Here is a 12,943-nt window from a genome sequence, read left to right on the forward strand (position 1 = left end):
ATCTCTAAATGGCTGAGGAATTCCAACAAAACCTACCTTATTTGGACCCTTTCGAATCTGAATATAACCTAAAACCGTACGCTCTAATAAAGTAAAAAAGGCAACACTAATTAAAACACAAATAACCAATAAAAGAAAATTCAAAATAAATATAAATAAATCATAAAGTATCAATACTATTTGTAGAAAAAATCTACATAAATGAATTCTAAATTCAACACATTAATCTGTCAAAATAGTAAATAAATTAATATTAATCAATATAACAAAAAATATTTTAACCATATGGTCCTTTCGTACTAATATGGATTAACAATCTTAGGATAGAAACCGACCTGGCTCACGCCGGTCTGAACTCAGATCATGTAAGAATTTAAAGGTCGAACAGACCTAATCATTGGGCTCCTGCACCCAAAATTTTTCTTAATCCAACATCGAGGTCGCAATCTGCTTTGTCGATGTGAGATCTCAAAAACAATTACGCTGTTATCCCTAAGGTAACTTAATCTTATGATCATAAATTATGGATCAAAATAACAAACATAAATAAATGATACAATAATGAAGAGTTTATCTATTCTTCATGTCACCCCAACAAAACATCATCATTAAATATAGAAAGACAAACAAAAAACTATATAAAAGTAAAATGTCAAGCTCTATAGGGTCTTCTCGTCCTAAAGAAGAATTTAAGCCTTTTGACTCAAAAGTTAAATTCAAAAATTTATTAAGAGACAGTTGATTTCTCGTCAAGCCATTCATTCCAGCCACTAATTAAGAGACTAATGATTATGCTACCTTTGCACGGTCAAAATACCGCGGCTCTTTAAAAATACGCTCAGTGAGCAGGCCAGACCTCAAAATATAAACAAGAGGACATGTTTTTGATAAACAGGCGGAATTCAGTTTTGCCTAGTTCCTTATAATAAGTTCACAAGGTAGAAATTTCATACAAATAAATATACTAATTCTATCATTATTACAAAAATTTTAAAATTAAATTAATAATCTTAATAAAAAACCTAAAATATTTATAAAATCAAAATAAAAAATAATGAACTAAAACGTAATCTTAAAGATAGCTGGTTTAAAGCTTACTATTATATTTCTATAAAATAAATTATAGGTTATTAACTTCAAAGCTTATCCCTTAAAGAATAAATAAGTTAATATTTTTACTTAAAAAATTAAATAAAAACAAATAACTTTACAAAATTAAATTTTTTCTTAAGAAACTAGATATCTTGGGAAACGATTAACATCTCATTTCTATAAATAATTTAATAATAATTATGATACATTAACTATAAATTATTTATAAATCAACCCAAATAGAGACAAGTAAAATAAATACTAAAATTTTGATAAACCCTGATACAAAAGGTACAATAAATAAAATCTACTTAAAAAAATTTAAAATAATATTTCATAAAACACTTACATTACCAATAAACTATAATTTAAAAAATCAATTCTATAAAATATACTAAGACAAAAATACAATAAAATTATTTATATTAAATAATTAAATAAACAAAAAATAAATATAATAAAATAAATAATCAAGATATCCTGATTTGCACAGAAAAATTTTCAGTGTAAATGAAACACTTTACTAATAAGTTATATCTTAAAACTCTTCCTAGATACACTTTCCAGTACATCTACTATGTTACGACTTATCTCATCTAAATTGAAGCTACTTTAAAATAAAATAGAATAATCAATAATGAGAGCGACGGGCGATGTGTACACATCTCAGAGCCAATATCAGTTAAATTAAATAAATTAAATTACTATCAAATCCACCTTCATTAACAGTATTTCACTATCAAATCCGTTATAAACAAAAATCTATTGTAACCCACCTCCTCTTAACTATAAGCTGCACCTTGACCTGAAATATTTTATAATTATAAATCTTGACAATTATAACTCTAAAAAGATTCTCTGATAACGGAGATATACAAACAAATAAATTAAGTAGAGTAAATCGTGTATTATCAATCATGGGGTAGGTTCCTCTGAATGGAATGAGATACCGCAAAATTCTTTGGGTTTAAAGACCTTAACTAATAGTACCCTGGTAAATATAATTAACATTTAAAATAATAGGGTATCTAATCCTAGTTTATTATTTAAATTTCACAGATTCATAAAAAGGGCCACAAATAAATTTTAACATTTCACCTTACAAATTTATATTTCAACCCTAATAATATAAACAACTGTTTTAACCAATAATATTCACTTGTATCAATCGTATAACCGCGGCTGCTGGCACGAATTATGCCGATACTAAATCAATTGCTAAATCCAAAATCACTTGATAATTAAATCAAATTACTGCAAAAAGAACATTTAGTCTAACAAAACTTACATATAATACAAAGAAAAAGTGAATAAACAAGCAAGAATAAAACTTTTAACAATAAAAAATAAGAAAATTTTAAATCTATTAATTCAGGAAAAAATAAAAGATTCAAATATTTAAAGAAAAAAAAGAAAAAAACCACAAACATTAACAAAAAAAAAAGAAACGCCCCTATGTATGACCACAACAACTTCTCTATTATATATAATTAAAGATTAATATGGAACATGTATAGCAATAAATGTATTATATTGTTTCTTATTTAATCTTTCTTTTCACTAATAAATAAAGAAAGATTAAATAATATAATAAATATATTTTATACAATTATGTAATTTAATATAATATGTTATTAATATGAATTCTTTTTTTTATATTAAGTTAACTTTCATATATATTAGTTAAATAATCTAATTATAGATAATTTACATAATTATATTAGTATAATTAATATAATTATTTATATTAATTATAATATTTTATATTTAAATTAATAATTTTATTTATTATATCCAATTATAATAATATTAAATATTAAATTACATATTATTATATATATTATATTATAATAACCTATTTTAAGCTAAAAACATAAGTAGCTATAATCCTAGGTAAATAATTGCATTAAAATAATCAATTGATAATGGTAAGATGAACTTATAATACTTTAATTTCAATTAAATGTAATATATTAATATAAATTATTTATTATATATATATATATATAAAAAAATAAAATGAGCAGGATAAATTAATCCTAATTAAACAAAATAATACATAAAAGAATTTCAAAAAAAACTTTCGATTTATATATTAAATAAATGAAGTGCCTGATTAAAGGGTTACCTTGATAGGGTAAATAAAGTAAATAAAATTACCTTAATTAAAATTACATAAGATAGAATTAAACTACCTCCTTTAGTATCAAAAACTAACGTGCATCATACACCTTAATGTAAAAAGGTAAGCTAAACAAGCTAATGGGTTCATACCCCATTTATAGAGGTATCAATCCTCTCCTTTTTAATGACCAACAACTCTACAAAACTTCTCTTCCTATCAACATTAATGATAGGAACGATCCTGTCCACTTCATCAAATTCCTGATTTGGGGTTTGAATAGGACTTGAGATCAACTTACTTTCATTTATTCCGCTCCTAACAAGAAATAAAAATATAATAATAAATGAATCATCAATTAAATATTTTATTGTCCAAGCAATAGCATCGACAATATTATTATTTTCAATTTTGCTGATTCAAATAAAATATCCCATGGGATGGGAAACAGAATTTATCCCATCAATAATAATTAGATCTAGACTATTATTAAAGATTGGAGCTGCACCTTTCCATTTCTGATTTCCAGAAGTTATAGGAGCATCAAGATGAAATAATTGTTTAACATTAATAACATGACAAAAAATCGCCCCAATAATGGTCTTATCTTATTGTATTCAATTAAGAGCTTTTATTTGAACAATTATTATCTTAAGAATTATTATTGGGGCAATAGGAGGTTTAAATCAAACATCCTTACGACAACTTTTAGCATATTCATCAATCAGACATCTAGGTTGAATAATTATATCATTAACAGTCAGAGAAAACATCTGAGAACTATACTTCATTATTTACTCACTATTAAGATTAATTATAGTTTTATTATTTAAGCAAATAAATTTATTTTTCATAAATCAAATTTATTCAGCCAGAATTATAAAAACCGAAATTAAATTCATAATATTCTTATCTTTATTATCTTTAGGTGGACTACCACCATTCCTTGGATTCTTACCAAAATGAATTGTAATACAATCATTAATAGAAAACAATATAACAACTATTATAACTATTATAGTTGTATTAACTACAATTACACTCTACTACTATATACGTATTAGATTCTCAGCTCTAATTATATCATACACAGAACATTCGTGATCTATAAAGATAAAGTCCCAAAAATCAAGAATCATTCTTCCTATAACAGTAATAATTTCAACAATAGGATTGATTTCAACATCAACCTTAATTTCATTATACTAAGGACTTAAGTTAATCAAACTAATAACCTTCAAAGTTATAATTAAAAGAATAATCTTTTAGGCCTTAGTAAAATTTTACACCTCTAGAATTGCAGTCTAGAATCATAATTGAATATAAGACCTAAATATGATAAGAGAGAAAACATCTCATAAGTAGATTTACAGTCTACCACCTAAAATTCAGCCATCTTACCGCAAAAATGATAATTCTCAACAAACCATAAGGACATTGGTACTTTATACTTCATATTTGGAGCATGAGCAGGAATAGTAGGAACATCAATAAGAATACTTATTCGTGCTGAACTTGGCCAACCCGGATCTCTAATTGGGGATGACCAGATTTATAATGTTATTATTACAGCTCACGCATTCGTAATAATTTTCTTTATAGTAATACCTATTATAATTGGTGGATTTGGTAATTGACTTGTTCCACTAATAATTGGTGCACCAGATTACGATGAGGAATAATTTTATTTATTGCATCAGAGGTATTATTTTTCGTTTCTTTTTTTTGAGCATTCTTTAGAAGAAGATTAGCACCAACAATTGAACTAGGAATACTATGACCTCCAATAGGAATTCAACCCTTTAACCCTATACAAATTCCATTACTTAATACAGCTATTCTTTTAGCATCAGGAGTAACAGTAACATGAGCACATCATAGTTTAATGGAATCTAATCATACTCAAGCACTACAAGGATTGTTCTTCACAGTGTTATTAGGACTATACTTTACAATACTTCAAGCATATGAATATTGAGAAGCACCTTTTACCATTGCAGATGCAGTTTATGGATCAACATTCTTTGTTGCAACAGGATTCCATGGTTTACACGTAATTATTGGAACAATCTTTTTATCAACATGTCTACTTCGACACTCAATAAATCAGTTTTCACCAAGACATCACTTTGGATTTGAAGCAGCAGCATGATACTGACACTTCGTAGACGTAGTATGATTATTCTTATATATCTCTATTTATTGATGAGGTAGATAATTGTTTTTCTAGTATAAATAGTACATTTGACTTCCAATCAGAAAGCTTGATATAAATCAAGAAAAACTATTCTAATTCTATCAACAAGAGTTTTCATTAGATTTATTATTCCAATAATTGTTATAATCCTGGCAACAACACTATCAAAAAAATTAATTAATGATCGAGAAAAAAGATCACCATTTGAATGTGGGTTTGATCCAAAAAGATCAGCACGAATACCATTCTCAATACGATTCTTCCTAATCGCAGTAATCTTTTTAATTTTTGATGTAGAAATTGCACTAATTCTAAAACATTTGGGTTGCATTCAAAAAGTATTGATATTATCAATCAACCTTAAATAGAATAAGAAGCGAAATATTGCAGTCAGTTTCGACCTGGAAGATTGGTATGTACTACCCTTATTCTTATTAATTGAAGCCAAAAGGAGGCGTATTACTGTTAATAATATAATTGAACTATAATAGTTCCAATTAAGGAAATGTAAAGCCAATATGAAAGCTGCTAACTTTTTATATTAGCGGTTAAACTCCGTTAACATTTCTAAAATTTATATAGTTTAAATAAAACATTACATTTTCACTGTAAAAATAATATATATATATTTATAAATACTTAAAAGTAAAAATACTTCCTTAACATCTTCAGTGTCACGCTCTAATTATAAGCTATTTAAGTAAACGAAAAACAATATTACCAAAATAAATATTCAAAAAATAAAAGTTAAAAGATAAATCTTGAAATTAGAATCATATCAACCTTGAATATAACCAATTAAATAAATAAATAATCTATATAAACCTTGACCACCAAGTAATTCACCTCAACCATAATCAAATGACTTAGATGAATAATAACCTATTTTTAAAGGAATATATCTAATAAACTTAGTTGAAAGAAAAGGTATAAATCATATAGAACCAGCAAATCTAACAAAAGAAAGTATACTTAAAGAAAATAAATTATGAGAAAAATCAAAATTAGAAATAAGATAACCTAAATAAGCACCTAAAATAACAACTGTAATAGTTAAAAACTTTAAATAATAAGGTAAAGCAATCACATGAGGAATAGGAAAAATTAATCAAGATAAAAGACTACCACCAAAAACAGCAACAAACAATAGACCAATTATTCCAAATGAAATATAATAACCCTTATCATCAAAAGAAAATCTAGAATAAAAATTATTATCACCAGATATTGAATAATAAAACAAACGAAAAGAATAAGAAGCAGTTAAACCAGTAGAAAAAAAATAAAGAAAAAAAATTAAACAATTAATTCATCTTAAACAAACCAACTCAAGAATTAAATCCTTTGAATAAAATCCCGCTAAAAAAGGTATTCCACACAAAGATAAACTAGAAACATTAAAACAAACTGAAGTTAAAGGTATGAAATTAACAATTGATCCTATAAAACGAATATCCTGAGAATCCTTCAAATTATGAATTATTGAACCTGCACATATAAATAATAATGCCTTAAATAAAGCATGAGCCAATAAATGAAAAAATGCAAGCTTTGGATAACCTATAGCCAAAATTCTTATTATTAAACCAAGTTGTCTTAAAGTAGAAAGAGCAATAATCTTCTTTAAATCAAACTCAAAATTAGCGCCCAATCCAGCCATAAATATAGTTATACAACCAATTAAAAGTAAAAATCAACCACAATTATAAGTATCCAATATTGGTCTAAAACGAATTAATAAATAAACACCAGCAGTAACAAGAGTAGAAGAATGAACTAAAGCAGAAAAAGGAGTAGGAGCTGCTATAGCAGCAGGAAGTCATGAAGAGAAAGGAATCTGAGCTCTCTTAGTTATAGCTGCTAAAACAATTAATATAGTAATGAGCTTTATTTCAAAAGAATTAGAAATAAAATCATAATAATAAATATAATTTCAACCACCAAAATTTAACATTCATGCAATAGAAATTAAAATAGCAACATCACCAATACGATTAGAAAGTGCAGTTAATATACCAGCACTATAAGATTTTACATTTTGATAATAAATAACTAAACAATAAGAAACTAAACCTAAACCATCTCAACCTAATAAAATTCTAATTAAATTAGGACTAATAATTAAAAAACCTATAGAAAGAATAAATATTAAAACAATAATAATAAAACGATTTATATTCTTTTCACCAGATATATAATCCTCTCTATAATAAATAACCAAAGAAGAAATATATATAACAAAAGATATAAAAATAAGAGATATTCAATCCAAAATTAAAGTTATAACAACTATAGAACCATTTAAATTGAAAAGCTCTCACTCAACAAAAACTCTATAATCAATTATTAAATAATAAATACCTAAAATAAAAATTATAGTTCTCGAAATAAACAAAGAAAAAAAACTCAAAGAACAAATAGAAAATAAATTCACGGCCTAAGATGAAAAACTTCATATCATTGATTCCACAAAACAATATTTTTAATTAAAATACTTAAGCAAACTAAACAAAGAAATATTCACCCTTTAAACAGAGAATATTTAAAGGCAATCAATGTAAAAGTAAAAGATGATATTCACGAAAATAACCAAGAGAACAAGTATAAACACCAGAATAATAATTCCCATGCTGAGAATAAGAATATATATACAAAGTATAAACAGCTCTAAAAAAAGATAAAAAAATCAAAGCAAAGAATCTAAAAGAAGATCAAGATATAATTCTATTTAATAATCTAATTTCACCTACCAAATTTAAAGAAGGAGGAGCAGTCATATTTGATGATCTTAAAAGAAATCATCATAAAGCCATTCTTGGCATCAAATTAATTATACCCTTGTTAATTAATAATCTTCGTCTACCTAAACGTTCATAAATAATATTAGATAAACAAAATAAACCAGAAGAACATAAACCATGACCAACCATTAGAGAAAGAGAACCTACACAACCTCATCAATTCATAGTCATCAATCCACCAATAACCATTCTTATATGAGCAACAGAAGAATATGCAATTAAAGACTTTACATCAACCTGACGTAAACAAATAAATCTTACAATAACACCCCCAGATAAACCTAAAGACAATCAAAAATAATTAAACTTTAAACCCAAATAAGAAATAACCTTTATAACACGAAAAATACCATAACCACCTAACTTTAATAAAACACCAGCAAGAATTATTCTACCTGAAATAGGGGCCTCTACATGAGCCTTAGGAAGTCATAAATGAACCAAAAACATAGGTATCTTAACTAAAAAAGCCAAAATTATAAACACATAAAACATAAAATAATAAGAACCAAAATCAACCAATAAAGGAAAATATCAAGTATTAGAAAAATCATAAACCTTAAATAAAACTAATAATAAAGGTAATATAGCAACCAAAGTATAAAAAATTAAATAAACACCAGCCTGCAAACGCTCAGGTTGATAACCCCAACCCAAAATTAAAAGTAAAGTAGGAACTAATCTAGCCTCAAAAAAAATATAAAAAGAAAGAAGACTTAATCTAGCAAATGAACAGTAAAGCATAATTATTAAAATCAAAACCATACAAACAAAAAAATTAGAATGATATGAACTTAAATAAACTGAACCTCTAGCAGTGATTATTAAAGAACAAATCCAAAAACTAAGTAAAATTAAACTAAAAGAAAAATAATCAATACCAAAATAATATCTAATTATATTCAAATCAGCATATGAATAAACACAAATTATAAAAACAAAACCCGACAGAAACATTAAAGAATGAACCAACCATCAACAATTATTTAATAAACAAAGAGGGATCAAAAAAATAGTTATAAATAAATACTTTAACATAAAGATAAACCAAAAGAATTAAAAAAATCATTACCATGAGAACGAATTATTGAAACTAAAATAGAAAGACCTAAAGCACCCTCACAAACAGAAAAAACTAAAAAAATAACAGGAAAAAAATAATCATAATCAAACTCAATAAGAAAAACAATAACTAACATAAATAAAGAAAGAACAATATATTCTAATCTCAAAAGAACCATTAATAAATGTTTACGTTTAGAAGAAAAAACATAAACACCAGCAAAATAAATCAATAAAGAAGTAAAAATAGAGAATATAAACATTAGTTTTAATAGTTTAAAAAAAACGCCGGTCTTGTAAACCGGAAATAAGTCCAGCCCCCACTTTTAAAACTTCAGAGGTGGAAAAGCTTCCATCATCGGTCCCCAAAACCGGTATTTTAAATAAACTAACCCCTGAAATGATCAAAATAATAATTATATCATTATCAAATGTAATAAATATTAATTTTATTAAATTAAGACACCCAATATCAATAATGCTTTTTATTATCCTTCAAACCTTCCTAGTTGGATTAATAACAGGAACAATAATAGAAAGATATTGATTATCATATATTTTATTTTTAACATTTCTTGGTGGTATACTAGTATTATTTATTTACATTACAAGAATTGCATCAAACGAAATATTTCAGCCTAAATCAATCACTATAATTATTACATTAATAATGTGAGTATTTATCATATTAATATTAATTATTCTAGATATATCTATATTTATAGACTTTTTCAAAAACACCGAAACTATAAATATTGATAATTCAATCAATTATCAAGAAATAACAATATCTTTAGAAAAATTATATAATAGACCAACATTCATTATTACAATAATAATAATAATTTATTTATTTTTAGCACTACTAGCAGTTGTTAAAATCACCAATATTAATCAGGGACCTATTCGTAAAATAAGATAATTACTAATGAATAAACCCTTACGATTAAGACATCCTTTAATTAAAATTATTAATAACTCTTTAATTGACTTACCTGCCCCAACAAATATTTCATTTTGATGAAATTTTGGATCCCTATTAGGGTTATGTTTGGTGATTCAAATCGTAACTGGACTATTTTTAGCTATACATTATACATCAAATATTGAAATAGCATTCAGTAGTGTAGTACACATCTGCCGAGACGTAAATAATGGTTGAATTATCCGAACCTTACACGCAAATGGAGCATCTATATTTTTTATTTGTATTTACTTACATGTAGGACGGGGAATTTACTATGGATCTTATATATATATACATACCTGAATAATTGGTACAGTGATTTTATTTTTAGTTATAGCAACTGCATTTATAGGATATGTCTTACCCTGAGGCCAAATATCTTTTTGAGGTGCAACAGTAATTACTAATTTATTATCAGCAATCCCATACTTAGGAACAGATTTAGTCCAATGAGTATGAGGAGGATTCGCTGTTGATAATGCAACATTAAATCGATTCTTCACATTCCATTTTGTATTACCATTTATTATTGCTGCTATAGCAGCAATTCATTTATTTTTTCTTCACCAAACAGGATCTAATAATCCTCTTGGACTAAATGGAGATATTGAAAAAATTCCATTCCATCCATACTTTACCTTTAAGGATTCTATTACATTTGTAATAATAACATCATTATTAATTATACATTGTTTAATTAATCCTTACCTATTAGGAGATCCAGATAACTTTGTACCTGCCAACCCATTAGTAACACCAGTTCACATTCAACCAGAATGATATTTCCTATTTGCATATGCAATTCTACGATCTATCCCTAATAAGTTAGGAGGTGTTATTGCATTATTTTTATCAATTAGAATCTTAATAATTTTACCATTTTATAATAAAACACCATTCCGAGGCATTCAATTTTACCCTATTAATCAAATTTTATTCTGAATTATAGTAGTTTTTGTATGCTTACTAACGTGAATTGGTAAACGACCTGTTGAAGAACCTTATATTATAACAGGTCAAATCTTAACAATTATTTACTTCACATATTTCTTAATTAATGTCCATGTCGCAAACGCATAAGATAAATTAATTAAGGAATAAAGTTAATTAGCTTAGGAAAAGCATATGTTTTGAAAACATAAAATTCGAAGTTTAACTCTTCTATTAACTTTTCTCAAAAAATTTCACTAAACAAATGAGATAAATAAAATCTTTAAACCTACAAAGAAAATAAAAAAATTCAAAGATAAAGGTAAAAAACTTTTTCAAGCTAAGTACATTAATTTATCATAACGGAACCGTGGTAATGTTCCACGAACCGAAATAAAACCAAAAGATATAATAGCAAGCTTAATAAAAAATATAAAAGAATAAAAATCACCGCCCAAAAAAATTAAAGCCAATAACATTCTTATGAAGACAATTCTAGTATATTCAGCTAAAAAAATTAAAGTAAAACCACCCGCACCATACTCAATATTAAATCCTGAAACTAACTCAGATTCCCCTTCAGCAAAATCAAAAGGAGTACGATTAGTTTCAGCTAAGCAAGAAGCAAAACAAGCTAAAGCTAAAGGAAAAGAAATAATAATAAATCAACAATAAAGCTGATAGTTTATAAAATCAAACATATTAAAACTACCAATTAAAATAATTAAAGACAATAAAATTAAAGCTAAACTAACTTCATAAGAAATTGTTTGAGCAACAGAACGAAGAGAACCTAATAATGAATAGTTTGAATTAGAAGATCAACCAGCAATTATAACAGTATAAACACCTAATCTAGTACAACATAAAAAAAATAAAAATCCATAAGAAAAAGAACACATATAAGTTAAATAAGGAAAAATTACTCAAACGGCTAAAGAAATCATTAAATTAAAAACAGGGGAAAAATAATAAAGTAGGTAATTAGATATAATAGGAATTGGCTGCTCCTTACAAATTAACTTAATAGCATCTCTAAATGGCTGAGGAATTCCAACAAAACCTACCTTATTTGGACCCTTTCGAATCTGAATATAACCTAAAACCTTACGCTCTAATAAAGTTAAAAAGGCAACACTAATTAAAACACAAATAACCAATAAAAGAAAATTCAAAATAAATATAAATAAATCATAAAGTATCAATACTATTTGTAGAAAAAATCTACATAAATGAATACTAAATTCAACACATTAATCTGTCAAAATAGTAAATAAATTAATATTAATCAATATAACAAAAAATATTTTAACCATATGGTCCTTTCGTACTAATATGGATTAACAATCTTAGGATAGAAACCGACCTGGCTCACGCCGGTCTGAACTCAGATCATGTAAGAATTTAAAGGTCGAACAGACCTAATCATTGGGCTCCTGCACCCAAAATTTTTCTTAATCCAACATCGAGGTCGCAATCTTCTTTGTCGATATGAGCTCTCAAAAACAATTACGCTGTTATCCCTAAGGTAACTTAATCTTATGATCATAAATTATGGATCAAAATAACAAACATAAATAAATGATATAATAATGAAGAGTTTATCTATTCTTCATGTCACCCCAACAAAACATCATCATTAAATATAGAAAGACAAACAAAAAACTATATAAAAGTAAAATGTCAAGCTCTATAGGGTCTTCTCGTCCTAAAGAAGAATTTAAGCCTTTTGACTCAAAAGTTAAATTCAAAAATTTATTAAGAGACAGTTG

General features: G+C 25.9%; 1 protein-coding gene and 1 long non-coding RNA gene across 3 annotated transcripts in view; one reads left to right on the top strand and one right to left on the bottom strand.

Annotated features, from left to right (window-relative positions):
- LOC126302186 (uncharacterized) overlaps positions 1–12,943 on the top strand; it is a 40,476-nt gene that overhangs the window by 11,527 nt on the left and 16,006 nt on the right. The gene's annotated exons all lie outside the window — the stretch shown is intronic.
- LOC126302177 (NADH-ubiquinone oxidoreductase chain 5-like) lies at positions 6,120–7,838 on the bottom strand. The gene has a single exon (XM_049991727.1). The coding sequence runs from the start codon at positions 7,069–7,071 to the stop codon at positions 6,721–6,723; it is 351 nt and encodes a 116-aa protein (XP_049847684.1). The 5' UTR covers positions 7,072–7,838; the 3' UTR covers positions 6,120–6,720.

The sequence above is a fragment of the Schistocerca gregaria genome, unplaced genomic scaffold (assembly GCF_023897955.1).
Source record: "Schistocerca gregaria isolate iqSchGreg1 unplaced genomic scaffold, iqSchGreg1.2 ptg000169l, whole genome shotgun sequence".
NCBI classification, from domain to species: Eukaryota; Metazoa; Arthropoda; class Insecta; order Orthoptera; family Acrididae; genus Schistocerca; species Schistocerca gregaria.